The sequence below is a fragment of the Rhinolophus hipposideros genome, assembly GCF_964194185.1.
Source record: "Rhinolophus hipposideros genome assembly, chromosome: 10".
Classification (NCBI taxonomy): Eukaryota; Metazoa; Chordata; class Mammalia; order Chiroptera; family Rhinolophidae; genus Rhinolophus; species Rhinolophus hipposideros.
In genome coordinates this window covers 28,852,807-28,869,336 of record NC_138056.1, presented here as the reverse complement: position 1 = coordinate 28,869,336, position 16,530 = coordinate 28,852,807, and the positions used below count along the sequence as shown (strand labels likewise).

General features: G+C 35.7%; 1 protein-coding gene across 2 annotated transcripts in view; it reads left to right on the top strand.

Moving 5' to 3' along the window:
• ANO3 (anoctamin 3) overlaps positions 1-16,530 on the top strand; it is a 233,227-nt gene that overhangs the window by 145,000 nt on the left and 71,697 nt on the right. For both annotated transcript variants that reach the window (XM_081063533.1, XM_081063534.1), the window contains 3 exons: positions 1,888-2,009; positions 6,956-7,090; positions 14,592-14,688. In XM_081063533.1, coding sequence (XP_080919659.1) covers positions 1,888-2,009; positions 6,956-7,090; positions 14,592-14,688 — 354 coding nt within the window. The remainder of the gene's footprint in view (positions 1-1,887; positions 2,010-6,955; positions 7,091-14,591; positions 14,689-16,530) is intronic.

The following is a 16,530-nucleotide window of genomic DNA, read 5'->3' as shown; positions in this document are numbered from 1 at the left end:
AGAGTGGAGACAGAGGAAAAATGTGGTGGTTGGAGGAAGGGACCCAATATAGGGATGGTGGAGATCACTGAATGTACGTGGTCCTCTGGAAAGGAATAGAAATACATGGGTGAGCGGTGTCATCACTTTGGTCAGTTTTCTCGTGCAGCCCACCTTATGTTACTGTAAACCCAAAACAGAATGGATGATTGAGGTTATTGAGCAGAGTTAAAACAATGATGCACTAGAGATTCTAAAACTTAGCACCTAAAACCCAGGAAGTATTTATGTCTGATCACTGAGGCCAGGAAGGAAAGTCATGTATTTTAGAAAAATGATCGGTAATGATTAAAAAAGAGGTGCTACTTTGGTTCACTTTCCATTACCTACTCAATCTCAGGGTAGTCTCCCTTAACAAATCCATCCAATTTTAGAAGCAGACAGACCTTTTCCCAAGTGAATGTCTGACACCTGGAATCTTAATCTTTGCTTCCAACTCCTTACCTTCCAATCTTTATGCTTTAAACATCTTGGGCTCCCTTAGGGAAGAAAACTGTGGACTACACTTTAACTGTACTTCACCCTTACCTAATTACCTATTTCATTAGAAAGCCAGAGGTGAAATCCATATGTATCTCTCATTTCAGCCTCGAGACATCTGCAGAACGTGATTCAAGGTGTCTTCTTTCTTCATAAGAACTCACAGCCCTGGTTATCATTCAAATGATAGTTTTGCACTTTTCAATGGCCACAATATATCAAATACCTAAAATTAACATTGATGTTGTACTTCCTATATGCCTGGCACTGTATAGTGATTGTCCAAGTGAGCCCTCACAAATCCCTCTGTGTCGTGTGTCATTAATATTTTTTTGTATTCCCATAACCTTGGCGAGGAAACTGAGGCATGTAACAACACTTGTTTTAAATTTTAATCAAACTTTTCGTAAAAGTAGAGTCACACATTGGAGTGAGGAGAGGGATTTTATCAAATCCTGTGTCCTACATTTTAGTTCAGAAAAGATAGTCACCAAAACTATTGCCCTCTTTTTTATCCATAAAAGCTGAGCAGTTCAGCCTTCAGGAAACACTTTTCTCTATAAGGTGTGTGTGTGTGTATATATATATATATGTGTATATATATGTATGTGTATATATATATATATATATATGTATATATATGTATGTATATATATATATATATATATTTACATATATATATTTACATATATATATTTATATATATTCTATATTTTTGAAATTGCAACCCATATGACAGATTTTTAATGGAGGGGGATATAAAGAATTTGAAAAAATGCTTTAACTTTTGGAATAACTCATCTGAAGTAAGTTTTAAGGACTTTAGAACTTAAAAATGTGATTAGCACTGGTGACAGGCCTCTTACACTTTTTGAATGAGCATGTACGCTCTTCCTTAGCATCTATAAATGAAATAAATATTTTCTTTATTTTCTAAATTTTTGTTAAGTTTATTGGGGTGACATTGGTAAGATTACTTCTTAAAGCAGAATAATACTCAATTTCTGAACTATGGTTATAACAATTTCTCTCAATGGTGGTGAAGACAATTGTGCTTATTAAAAGACCTTAGGTTCCAAACAGTGAAACCTGAAGTCTAGTTTACTTTAAGGGAAAGGAATTTCATTGGTTTAAAAACGGAATTTAAGACAGGATTTTAAAGGAACTATCAAAATATTTTCAATGAAATAGAGATAGATAAAGGCATTTACTACATCATTCCAGAGATGGGCTTAAGTTTACAATTTCTGCAGCTTTCAGTAAGTTGTTAAATTATTCTGTAAGAAAAAAATAATGAAAGCAATTCCTCTTTACTTGAAATTTCACTAAGACAATGGATATTGATTTATCTTATTTTATCTGTTTCAGGGAGCCTACAAGAGTAGCCAGCCCATCAAAACCCATGGCCCTCAGAATAACAGACATCTATTGTATGAGCGCTGGGCACGCTGGGGGATGTGGTACAAGCATCAGCCCCTGGATTTAATCAGGTACTGTGAGTGGATTGATAATGGAAGATAGTATGCTGTTCTGTTGTCATGTTCACAGATTTGGAATTATTTCATTTACCCATCAAATCATCTGTATCAGTCAGGAAAAAATAATAAGACTTTAAATGTCTTTTCAATAAAAGGAACTCTAATTTAAGAAATTGGTTACACAGAGGATGGAAAGGCTGAGAAATCAAACAGGAATAGTGAGGCAACCCGAGATGAACAACAGCAGAAAATTGCTAACTCCCCTAAAGCTGGAGGGGAAATGGGATGAAGAGCATTTGAGAGCCCCACACCTGGGCCATTACTGGGTGAAATCGTACAATCCATGATTCCACCTCCTACAAAACAGTGAAGGTGTTGGGAGTGGACAGCCCAAGACGCGCATGAGAGAAAATATCCTGGCTTCTCCCTTCCTTGCACCTTTGAGTCTTCTAGTACCTCCTGGCTCAACTAAACTAGGAGCAATTTACAAGGAAAGCAGCATAATCGACTCCCCATGTGAAAACAAATCAAAATAGGGAAAGGCAAAAAATGAACCTGGGAGCGAAGAGGAAAATGACCAACACAGCATCTGTACATGTATTTATCTTCCAACAAAGATTTAGTATCTGTTCTATTGCAAAAAGTATAGTCTAGTGAGCAACTGCCCTTGACTGGAATTAGTCTTGAAATACCTCTACATTCATGATTTATTTTATTTTGATGGAGGATACTTAAAAAAAAAAAAATCAGGAAACATATTTAAAAGGACTTACTCAAGTCCTAGGCTAACTATAAATACTTACAGAATGAAAGGGAAAAAAAGCATTTGTATGCTTTTTTTATAAATATAAATTTAAAAAGGTTATAAATATTGGTATTTTAAATAGCTTATGAAACAGAAATATCAAGATCCACTCATAACTGTACCAACAGGTAACTGAGAGAACTGGTAGAATAGAAAGGGTATTTGAAGAGAATTTCATGAAAGAATTATATACAGAAGTGTAAATAGGATCGAGTGAACTAGCAAATAATGTGAAGCTTCCAGGGACTAGTAAAAGCTGGATGCTGTTATGAAACTTAGGCCTGCAGGAACAAGGGAGGAAAGCAGTCAGCAGAACCTGTAAAAAGCTTTAACCAGAGAAGGCTAGATGTTGCCCAACAGAAGCTACGGCCTTAGGAAGAAAGCAGCTACAGCCAAGCCATAACCCAAAAAGGAGAAAATCAGGATAATCACTACCCCAACACCTCTCTTATCCCACCCTGTGATCTCCAGCTGGTTCCGCCAGTTGGCCAGTGAGCCCATCAGAAAGCCAGAAGAAGGAAGGAGCATAGGTGATACAGTCCAGAGAGGCAAGCCTCCTGGGGCACATAGCAGAAAGGAAAGGGTAGAGCATGGATTTGGATGCCCAAAGCATAACATCCAGCACCAAATCATTTTTTATTTCAAACATTAAATACTTGGGTATATGCAAAATCAAGATGCTTTGATTCTAATTCTGTCAGTCACAACAAAGTATGAGATTTTTATTTGTGCAGGTGAAAGAAATATTGTTTTAGAGCTATATGAACACAGTGAGATGTGCTCATTCACAAAATCATGTATGATAATAAATATGTCAGAAATTAAAAAATGAAGTTTGGATTTTGAAGCAAGCATTTCAGTGTCTATAATCACTTATCTATAGGAGACATTGCTATTCTTACTGAGATAATTTCAGCAAGCCATCTTTGTTTTCAATAAATAAGGTTCTTCAGTTGCTCTTACCAATTCTTTGGCTGTTGCTATAGAAGGGAAATTTTGCGTATGAAAATAATGTATTTCATGCTCACTGTCAAAGGGGAGAAGGATGTCATGAATTCCTCCCACCCCGCAGAAGATGAAGGCCGTAAAAGAATATAGATGGTATTTCAGCAGGTTCCTACTCTTTAGGAACTTGCTTGTTACCAAAATTGAAGTGGTGATGAGGCAGACATGCATCTTAAACTATATAATCTTATTTGGAGTATAGTTGTTCTTAAGACTACACAGTTTTGAGGGCATGGATCTCATTGTGTTGCTTCCTATCTGTAGTGAGAGAAAGAGGGGGTTCACGAGTTGGGTTTCTTATATACTTTGGTCATGGAAGATGGAGACCATAATAGACCTACAGACAAGGCCTGTATTCTCTCGTGCTGAAACAGGCAGTCATTACAGTGGATGCAAGGTGAGGGGCTGTCACTTCTTTTCTCTTTTTATAAACAACCATTTCTAGACATGTGGTTGTACTTTTTTCTTTTCATTTTAAGAATGAATTCAAACATTTACTAGCCAAAACATAGCTTAGTTTCGGTCTTTTCTCAAATGGAAAAATATTTGAATTTGAAAAGAGCACATTGTAAAAATTGCCAGCTATAAAACCTGCTTAACAAAATAGTTGTGTGGCATTTTAAAAAATGTTTCACCTTAGGCATCAGAGGGATTCAGATTTAAAAACTAAATGTAATAATACTCTTACACAGTTCACTTCATCATTTCTGTATTTATGATAGAGGTTATTTGAGCAGCAGAATCCTGTCATCGAATGAAATGTCACATAGGGTACCAATATATAAAAACAGATAAGAAGAAAATGGCTATGGGTGAAGTGTGATGGGGAAGTGACACAAATAGCAACCCCTGTTCCTCCTTGTGTTGTCATGATTTTTCAAGTACCTTTAAGGAACACTTAGACATCCTAGAAGATTATGAATGCCAATGTTCTAGGTCAAGGGCATTTTCTTTCTCTGTGTGTGTGTGTTAGATGAAAGGCATTTTCATCAGCATTCTTTGCCTAAAACTATCTCATCCCTCTCCTGAAGCAGATCTGAAATCTGCTGTAATTTAGGTTATTATACTCCCGTCCAGTAACATTATTTCTCCTCTTAACCTTCAATAATGTGTAATTAAAAATCTTGTCTGTATAAGGTGTCTCTCTGAGCAATCCTCTGTAATCATTATTATAAAGATATTTCTACATATTAGTAATATGTGCTAAAAACCCTACTCTAACCCACAGACACTTGTTTAAAGGAACAAAGGTGGTTTTCTTGAAATACCTGTTAATATAATAAGCTTCTGTCTCAAAGTAGATTATCATTATATAAAAAAATGAATAAACTATTGATCCATATCTCCTAGGAGAAATAAATAAAATATTAGATAAATGGTGCTTAGTGGAGGATGACTCCATGTCTATATCTGGTAGGATATAAACAAATTTTAGTTGGCTCAATACAGAGAAGATACTAGAAAAATGATTTTTAGAAAAAGAAATCTTATTAAGGAAAAAATAACAAGAGAGTTTTCTTCCCCGCAAGAATCACTGCCTAGTGCAATATTTCCAAATGAACTATAAAACGCTAAGCTTTAAAACTCTCATTGGAATAAAACTGTGTGTTAAGTAACCATTTTTAGAAGATGTAGATGAAACAGTAGTAGAGAATTCGAGAAATTATTTCTTACCAGAGATTTATAAATTGCATGACAGTTAATATCGACAGTAGAATTGGTGAGGAAAGAGTGACTGAGTAGTCATTAGAACTGCTTTATTCATCTGCCATTTCTATATCAACTACATTCATCAGCTGATGGGAATTAAAATACATTCATTTCCTTAGCTTCATTTAATACTTCCTGTGGTGAGAACTAGTGAAACAAGACAGAGGTCCACGTAATTGCCATAAAGTGTTGTAAATTTAGGACTGAAATGTGGGTGAGGGCAGTGTGGGTCCAGGAACCGGGACATCTGACTCAAGGTTGGAGTGGAAGTCAGAAAAGTCTTCCTGGAAGAAGTGATATAAAGTGAAGGGTAAGTACAAGACAGACAGGGGAAGAAGGTGAAATGTAATATTTTGTGTCATTGGAATTAACCACTGGTCATTCACAAAAGGTGTATAAATTCACAGACTCAGCCTGAAATGAAGATAGCAGGGAAGTAAGTTTATTCAAGAAGAAAGATGCAGGCATAGAAGTTGCCAGGGCAGACAACTGCACCTAACTTTAGGTTAGCTTTTTCTTATGTAGGAAATGGTAGGTAAATTTCTTTACAGCAGGAGATGTGACATATAGACTGAGGTCATTTGATTGACATGTGTTGGTTATATATCTAGTTTCTTTCTGCCGATGCTCTTACCCAGAATGCATACAGAAAAACCCACAGAGGGGCCAAGCCTTAATGTTCATTTTATTTTAATTGTATTATAATGAGGCTAGAGTTCAACTAACTGACAGCTTTCAACAATTTGCTCATGTGTGAAGAACCAGTTAATATCAGTTAGGTCTCATCTCCTCTTTTTCAGAGTGTTTGGACATTTTGAATTATTTCTAGGGGGATGAGCCTGAGTGGTTTCTGGGGAAGGGATGTGGGCCTGGGCAGCCCCCCTTCAGGTTCACTTTTATTAACCCTTTCCTGCCTCATCATAATGTTCCAAAGTAGTAACCAAGGAAAGAATCATGTGCTTGGGCAACTGCAGAGTGGAACTTTGTTGAGGAAGAAGTGACATAATGGTACAAATCGTGTCTAGCATAAGGGAGTTTGGCCAAAGATGCAGTGAGACTGAAATTGAATCTGCTTTTAGCATCCACCTAGAAAGGAGACTTTTTTTCTCATTTACGCGAAAGCAATATGGTTTAGCACAGCTCTGTGTGTGGAGAAAAGCAAGAATTAACTTATAAAAAGCTTTGTGAGACATAGTAAGTTTGACATAGAAGTAAACACATTTTATAAAATTGTTCCTATACGGAGAATGTTTAAAAATAAACTATGTCATCATCATTAGATTAATTAACAATCAGGAATATTAAGATACCCCAGATGGAGCTGACAAGGAAGTGAGCTGGTAGCCTCAAGTGTCCATCTGAAATTCTGAGTAGGTGTGATCAGTATTTGTAGTGTCACTTACATCACCTCAAGCTAACAATTTGCTTTCTCGTGCAGGCTATATTTTGGAGAGAAGATTGGGCTATACTTTGCTTGGTTGGGATGGTACACTGGAATGCTGATTCCTGCAGCACTGGTTGGCTTGTGTGTGTTCTTCTATGGAATATTTACAATGAATGCCAGTCAAGTAAGGTAAGCTATCAACAGACTTATTTAAAATTATTGGCCTTTCTTCTGATTTGGCAAAAGCTTTATGATAATGCTGACTATAAAAAACGTGATGGTGCTACGATTTATTTGTTGGGTTTTTGTTGTTTTTTGGTAGGGAAGCAGCACTAGAAAACAAGGTAATTTCCCTACTTTTATATTTCAAATTCTCTTTGGATAACTTCTGAGATTGTTTCTCTTTATGCCAAATGTCTCATTCTAATATATCCCACATAATAATTCAAGAATGCAATAGACAGTTTTATATAATTTACATGCACATAGCATTTGGTAGTCTAGAATGCCCTCTCAATAAATTAGTTAAAATAATTATATAGCTACAGGTTTTTTAACACAATATAGAAACCTTCCAAGTACATGGTTTCATTTAATATAACCTTTACTACCACCCTTGGAGATGAGTATTCTTTTTTGCAGGTGAGGGGGCCTTACATAGTTAAAGATGTCTGAACAAAATACTCACACCACCTAAATTCTGCTCTAACCATTCAGATACTCTCCTGAGAACATAAAATTACTTGTACTTTCTTCTTACTCTTTATAGGGACAGATAGTTATAATCTTTTTTCCCCTCAACTTAAGATGTCAAGACAGCAGTGAAATAAGGTTCAACAAAAATCACACATCTATCAAAATGGTGATTCTTCTGTTAAAGTTGAAGTGACTCCAGATTTGGACATGGGAACAATATATTATTATTCAGCAGAGGCAAGAGTCACCCTGGCAGGATAGAATCATCCTAACAGGAAGTTCTATTTCCTATATCACAAGGATATCAAGTTCAACCTTGTTTGATACAATTCAAAATATGAAAAAGCACCTCTCGCCTCCTTCAAACGCTCAGCAATTTTTCTCCTTCATTCTAACTTTTAACCATGGCTTTGCTACTGGGCAATAATTACGATAGTTAATAGGGTCATAAAAATGCATTTTTTAGAATTTTAAAAATATATGCATAATATGCCTATGTATATGTATAAGAGTTTCGCCTAAAAACAAAATACTTTCATTATCCTAGAGATAAATCCTGTTTCATAACCAACTTCTTTGATTTGGTATCTCAGAGTCCAATTGTCCTTCCAAAGAACAAATGACAATTAGCATGAAAACAAACAAACAAGCAAAAAATACCTTCTGTTCAAAAGCATTTTATCTGGACACAGGTTTATTTCGGAGTTTGGCCAAGTCGCTACCACTCTGGAAGGTGGCATCTTCCAGGACATACTTGTGCCCAAGGAAAACACCTGTCCATTTTGGGCATTTTTTTAAATGCTGTGGAATCAGGAACCTCTGAGGCTAAGGAGTGAGATTGTGATTTGGAGTTACAGTGTCCTGAAAAGAAAAACTTTTTTTTACTAGTTTTCTATTCTGTTTTTATGAGTTTGGCTTTTTTTTTAAGATTCTACATATAAAGTGATACTATGCAGTATACTTCTTTGTCCAGCTTATCTCGCTTAGCATAATACCCCCAATGTGGTCAAAAATGGTAGAATTTCATTCTTTCTGATGGCTGAATAATATTCCTGTGTGTGTGTGTGTGTGTGTGTGTGTGTGTGTGTGTGCACATGCATGAATCACATCTCTACCCATTCATCCACTGATGGACACTGATATTTACGTATCTTGGCTATTTTAAATAATGCTTCAATGAACAAGGGAGTACAGATTTCTTTTCAAGATCCTGTTTTCATTCCCTTTGAATATATACCCAGAAGTGGGGTGGCTGGACAATATAGTACTTCTATTTTTAATTTTTTGAGGAATCTCCATATTGTTTTCCATAGTTGGTATACCAGTTTACATTCCCACCAACGTGCACAAGGGTTCCTTTTTTTTCGACATACTCACCAACACTTACTATCTCTGTCTTTTTTATTAAGGCATTCTATGAAGTGACAGCTCATTGTGCTTTTGATTTGCATTTCCCTGATGATTAGTGATGTTGAGCATCTTTTCATGTACCTGTTGGTTTGTATATCCTCTTTGAAAGAAGGTCTATTCAATTCCTTTGCCTATTTTAAAATCAGATTGTTTGGGTTATTTCTGTTTGGTTGATTTTTTTGCTATTGAATTGTGTGAGTTCTTCATGTATTTTGGATGTTAACCCCTTATAGATGATTTGAAAATGTTTTCTCCTGTTTTGAAGGTTTTTTGTTTTTGGTGTTTTTTTTTTTTCTTTTTGTTGATGGTTTCCTTTGCTGTGCAGAAGCTTTTTAGTTTGATGCAGTCGATTTATTTATTTTTGCTTTTGTTGCTTTTGCTTTTGGTGTCAAATTCTAAAAATACTGCCAAGACTAATTTCAAGGAGCTTACCCCCTATGTTATTTTCTAAGAGTTTTATGGTTTCAGGTCTTAAATTTAAGTCTTTAATCCATTTTGAGTTAATTTTTGTGTATGGTGTAAGATAGGGGTCCAACTTCATTGTTTTGCTTGTGGATATCCAGTTTTCTCAACACCATTTATTGAAGAGATTGTCCTTTCACCATTGTATACTTTGGGCTCCTTTGTCAAAAATTGACCACAGATGCATGGATTTATTTCTGGGTTCTCTATTCTGCTCCATTATCTGTGTCTGTTGTTCTGCCAATACCATACTGTTCTGGTTACTACAGATTTGTAATATTGTTTGAAATCAGGAGGTGTGATGCCTCTAGCTTTGTTCTTCTTTCTCAAGATTGCTTTGGCTATTTGGAGTCTTTTGTGGTTCCATACAAATTTTAGAATTGCTTTTTCTATGTCTGTGAAAATACCATTGAAATTTTGACAGAGATCCCATTGATTCTGTAGATTTCTTTGGGTAGTATGGACATTTTAACAATATTAATTCTTTCAATCCATGAGAATGGAATATCTTTCCTTTCTTTTGTCTTCTGCAATTTCTTTCATCAATGTCTTATAATTTTCAACGTACAAATGTTTTAACTCCTAGGTTTAATTTATTCCTATGTATTTTATTGTTTTTGATGATGTGATTATACATTGGATTGTTTTCTTAATTTCTCTTTTTGATAATTTATTGTTAGTGTATAGAAACACAACTATATTTGTATATTGATTTTGTACCCTGCAACTTTACTGTTTATTAGTTTAACAGTTTTTTGGTGGAGTCTCTAGGATTTCAGAAAAACACTCTTTTAAAATTAATTGAATACAGAAAGAAAATGATTCTTAGACAGTTAGCTACTGTTCAGGTTGGTTCCATGGAGAACATATTCACAAGGTTTTATGATGTCTGTAGACTTCCCCTTCCACTCCTACAAAGCTGAAAATGAACAAAAGGCAATGAAAGGAATAAATTTCCTGTTCCTATTGATTTATGTACCAACGGAGTAAATTAGGCTCCTTTCATATGAAATAAGAATTCTTTAACGTTTTGTACAAGCAGTGTTTTAAAAGGCATTAGAAAACTCTTTTCTTCAGTGCTTTATGGTATTATATTACTGCTACTTCTGTCACACTATAATTAAGATCTTGTCAGACTTTCTATTCTAAACCAAGATAAGCTTCACTAAATATCTTGATTTTAAGATTTTCATGGAGCTGAATTTTTCTAGTCAAAGTGTCAGACGTGGTTAAGCTGTAGGTGCTTTCTTGGTGGGTGTGGAAAGGACACAGGCTTTTATTTTGTGTTGCTCTATTTTAGTACACTCTTTTTCATTTATTGCAAAGAAACAAAATCTGAAGATAAAAAGCTGAGGATTGGGTTGTATTTATTATGTTTCTACCAGCTATGTTCATGTAAATTAAAGTCGTATTTCTTAATTGCCCTAGAGTTAATTACAGAATTATGTGAAAATCAAGCTGTAGATTATTTATTGTGTATATATGTATATGTATATATTTGCATGCGTCTAACCAAATGTGGTCATATTTGTGCTTGGGAGAGAACATAGGAATATGAAAATGAACAGGCCGGTAGGTAAAGCCTGCTTCTTGGTCCCTGGGGTTCAGGTCCAGAGCAAACAGCAGAAACCCCAACTTTCTGGTCCATTATATCCTCTTTGGCTTTAGAATTCACCGAGAAATTGTTGTGGTCCTCAGTATTGACCAGCTTTTCAAAAGCTGTCGGGTCCTAAAGGACCTCTCAAACACTCTCCTGTCAATATCATTAGCAACAAAGGTTTCTTTGATTTTTTTAAGTGCCTATGATGTGCCAGACATATTATCAATATCCCTTATGTCATATCCCAGTTAGATATTATCTCCATCCAGAGATGAAGAAATTGATCCTCAAAGATGTAAGTGACTTGGTCGGGGGAGTATATATAGTAAATGGTAAACTAAGTTTCAAATCTGTAGCTGATGTATATTTTTTAATTGTGGTAAGAACATTTAACATGAGATCTACCCTCTTTAAGGGCACATTACAGTATTGCTAACTATAGGTACAACATTGTATAGCAGATTTCTAGAACTTTCCTTGCATAACTGAAATGTTATACCTGCTGGACAGTAACTCCCTATTCCCCACCCTGACCCCCAACTGGCAACCAACATTCTGCTCTGTTTCTTGAGTTTGACAATTTTAGATGCCTAATATAAGTGGAATCATGCAAAATTTCTCCTTCTGTTACTAGCTTATTTCACTTAGTGTAATAACCTCCAAGTTCATATATATTGTTACATATGGCAGGATTTCCTTCTTTTTTATTTAAGGCTGAATAATACATCATTGTATGTTTGTACCACATTCTTCATTGTATGTTTGTACCACATTCTTCATTGTATGTTTGTACCACATTTTCTTTATCCATTCATCTATCAAAGAATATTTGGGTTATTTTCATATCTTGGCTGTTGTGAATAATGCTGTGATGAATATGGGAATGCAGATATCTCTCCAAGATCTTGATTTCAGTTCTAAGATATATATAACTTAGAAATATATGTATATATAAAATAGAACTATCATGTAATCCTCCAACAATCCCACTTCTGGATACACACACACACATATAATTTTTTGAGGAACCTCTATATTATTGGCCATAGTTGGTGCACCATTTTACAGTCCCGCCAACAGCGTAAAAGTATTCCAAATTCTCCACATCCTTGTCAACACTTGTTATCTTTATTTTGTTTTGTTTGATTATAGCAATCTTAACAGGTATGAGATAATATCTCGTGATTTGATTTGCTTTTCCATGATGATTGTTATCTGATTCTAAAAGCCATACTTTACTCATGTTTCCACTCCACCTTCCCTTAAACCTACTTAAATATTTTCACAACTTCCCAAATGGACATCACCAAGCATCATATTCCATGCTTTGTACAGAAAGCATCAAGACCCTAGAACGAGTCCATATGTCCACCCCCAAATGGACAAATTGGACCCTCCTCCCATTATCTTAAATAGTTATAATTATTATTTCTTTTGAATCAGCTCCTGATCTGTATATCTAACAGTAGATATAAAACAAAAGAAAGCCACAGTTCAAGTGGTGGTTTATATTATCAGGCTCAGCAAGAGATTGAAAAACAGACACTGGGCACTCTCCCTCCCTCTAGTGGTTACATAAAGTCAAAGACATTTGTGATGATCGCAAATGCCTTATTTTAGGCTAAAAAAATACGTTGTCAAAAATTGTTTCGTACATTTTATATTACATATCAAGTTAAGGTTTGATCAACTTATAGAAAATGACTTTAGTGATTCTGGAATTAAAAATAGGACTCAGTTTGACGGCCTGGATTCTAGACTTGGTGCTTTTGTTTGACCATTTGGAAAGTGAGGAAGATGATATAGTATAAACCAAATTTAATAGCTTTTTAGTATAAGATTTCAGTGCCGGACACATTGTGTCATTCTTGAAACACAATGAAGTATGATAGTAAGCCCATTTTAATCAAAATTTCCTTTAAGAAGTATGTTAATTCTCTTGTTCCTACAAATTAGTACTATTTTTGACAGAAGATATAAACTTCTCTGCATTTGGGATTTCTAAAATGTGTATTTTATATGCTTCCTCCTACTTCATATAGACATCCTGATTACTAGAAATAAAATGTGTGTAAAAGTGGGAGAATTATAGTATATATATAAGACTCATTACACCATCGTTGTCATTAATAATTTAGTTTTTGGTAGCAAAATCCTTTTAATATGAAATAAACTTATCCTTCTTTCAGATATGTTATAATTAATGGAGAACTGGACCGAGAATCAGAAAAATCTAAACTTAGTTCCCTGAAGTACCTACTGTATGACCTTGAGTAAATCACTTAAGTTAAACATCAGTTTCTTCTCAGTTGTGGAGATGATTACCATTGCAGGAGATTGCAGTGAGGACTAAATTTAATGGATATGAACTTATCTTTGCTCACAGTAAAGCACTGTATTGCTATATAGTTTTCTTACTTTTTAATAGGACTTTGACTTGAGATTACGTACATCCAATACTAGAAATACACACGCATTCTGTTTTGCTTCATTCAAGTGTATACATTTCTGAAAACAACAAATCTTGCTGTAAAACTGCCAATTAAACTTTTATTAATGGTTGCTTTTCCAGGCTTATTTTCAGAAGCCTTGAAATTACTTTCAACATTTTCAGAGCAGATTTAAAGAAAATGTATTCAGAGGATACTGAGTGGGAAGAACCATATATGACAGATAAAGGCACAAAACATCTTAAACATAGGTTGCTGTGAACTGTCAGGCGGTGAGGCCTTTGAGAAATTATCACAAAATCATCTACAATGTGTGCTGAGATTTTAAAATGTAGCGGCATAAAACTGAAGAGACAAATATTGTAAAGTTACATTCTAATAGAGAATATGTAATACATTTCAGTAAACACAAACGATGTCATGTCATCATCACAGTGTATGTCAGGCACCGCAAAAAAAAAAAAAAAAAAAAAATATATATATATATATATATATATATATATATATACTCCCTCAAACTTCCAATGGACATGATGCACTGACCGACTGCCGTGGAGGTTATGAAGTTGTGTGAATTATGGATGCCATTCATTTTGGTGATTCTCAGGCAGTGAGATCCAGGGGCAAGAGCAAGAGACTTAAGAAATCAGAATGGTCTGATTTTTATTCCAACTCAGCTACTTCAAAGCCAATGAGCTTAGTTAAAATTGCTTTGCGTGTTCCTCCCAGGATTATCCTGTGTGCCATGAAATCATGTGTAAAGGTATCTTTGTGACAAAGCCCCAGAAGTGGCCGCCAAGTATAAAATATGGCCTATGATCATTACAATATCTGGGGGGAGATTTCTAAAAACAAAGAAGTAACCAGAAACCTCTGCATCACAAACAGCCTAAAAATTCAGGTTGGAGCCACAGTCTTAAAAGCTCTTCTTCACATTTCCACCACTCCCCACCACTTCCATTTCTTCTTTTCCTCTCTGTCATGCTGCTTCCCACAGTATTGGCTGTAGGAGCCAAGCACCTTTTTGAACAAGGAGGTTCATGCTTTCTTTTTTTCTCTTTGATTTTTCAAGCCAAGAAATTTGCAAGGCTACTGAAGTCTTCATGTGCCCTCTCTGTGACAAGAACTGTTCACTACAGAGACTCAACGATAGCTGCATCTATGCCAAGGTGAGTGTGTTCCTTCACATTCTCTTCCCTGCACTCTACTTTGTCTAAGAAACATGTAGTAGGAAGAATTCCTCCAGCAAATTGCTTTTTATCAAAGTTAAATATCCCCAAGTTTCAACAACAGTGGAATAAAATGTCCCTCTGCAGCAATTACAAAACGAGTGTATTTTTATGTGAATATCATTCTCTTCCTTTGTTTTTAAAATTGATCATTGCCATCATAGACACAAACTTCCACTTGGAATGATGTCTATATTATTTTTATTTTTAGGAGAAATTGCTTATTTTTATTGCTAATGACGACGTTTGAATCTTCCATGAAAAATCATGAAATTAAAATTCTCCTAATTTTACAGAGAAAAGGAAATATACCAAAACTTCTCAAATTGCTGCCTATTTGAATCACCTGAAGGTGTTTAAAACTGAAGCCCAAGCAACAGCCCAGCACAATTAAATCAGAATTTTGAGGTTTGAAAGCTAGGCATCCATCAGCATATTTCAAAGCTGCCCAGGTGATTCCAATGTGCATACAAGTTTGAGAAACTGAACTTTACAATTATTATTGTTTATTTGTAAACTGGTTTTATTAAACTATATGGACCTATGAAACCACCACCACAATTAAGATAATGAGCATTCCATCAGTTCCAAAAGTTTCCTCACGTCCTCTTGTAATCTCTGCCTCCCACCCTCCCAACCTCTAGTTGTGCTCAGACAACCACCTGCTTTCTGTGATTATAGATGTTTGTATTTCCTAGACTATTACATAAATGGAAGTGTGGGGACAAAGCCCCAAAAAACAGTTTCCAGGCTCTCGGCCTCACATAGAAAGGTGCTGGCTCGGGTAGTCAATGGCCATCAACCGTGATCAGATGGCCAGCAGCTGTGGCTAGTTGGCCATCAGCTGTAACCCGTAAGCCATTGGCCACTAATATAACGGCTGTGGCTACGCTAGCAGAGAGAGAGTGGGGGCTAGCAAGAAGATGGTGGCTGGCAAGCGCGGACTGCTGTTAGGACTGCGGGTTGCAGGTTATATAGATCCTGCTTCCTGTGTCTCCAGCCCAGCCGCCAGCGAGAATGTATTGGTTTGACTCCCCTACCTATGGCTCCGTGGGTGTTCCTTTTTGGCCTTACTGTGTCCTGCGTTCTTATGTGGGGAGCGGGACCAGAGACCCCGCAGGCCACCCTGCATGACAAATGGCGCAGCGAGCAGGGTTCCCCGCACGACAGGAAGTATATCGTGTATGATTTTTTTTTCTGGCTTCTTTCACACAGCAGAATTATTTTGAGATTCATCCATGTTGGAACATTTACCTGTAGTGGACCATTCCTCTTGATTCTGAATAGCATTGCATTATGTGGCTTTGACAGAGTTTGTTTATCCACTCATCTGTTAATGGACTTTTGGGTTGTTTCGAGTTGTTATCATTCTCAGTAAAGCTGCTCTGTATATTCATCTACAAATCTTCCTATAGATAAGTACTATTGTTTCTCCTGGGTAAATACCCAGGAGTAAATAACCTGGATTATATGATTGATGGATGTTTCACTTTCTAAGAAGCTGCCAAACTATTTTCCAAAGTGTTTATATCGTTTGACATTTCTGCCAGCAGTGTATGAGAGTTCCAGTTTTCCATGTAGTCACACTAATCCTTAGGATGGTCAGCATTTTGAATTTTAACTATTCTAATAGATAGATAGAGCTACCGCATTGTGGTTTAGTTCGTTGAAAATAATTTGATCCTTTTGGGTCTTGCTTTTAAGATTTATGTTATAAAATCACATGCCTGAAACTTATATAATATAATGAACCAATGTTATCCCAATAAATTAAATTAAATT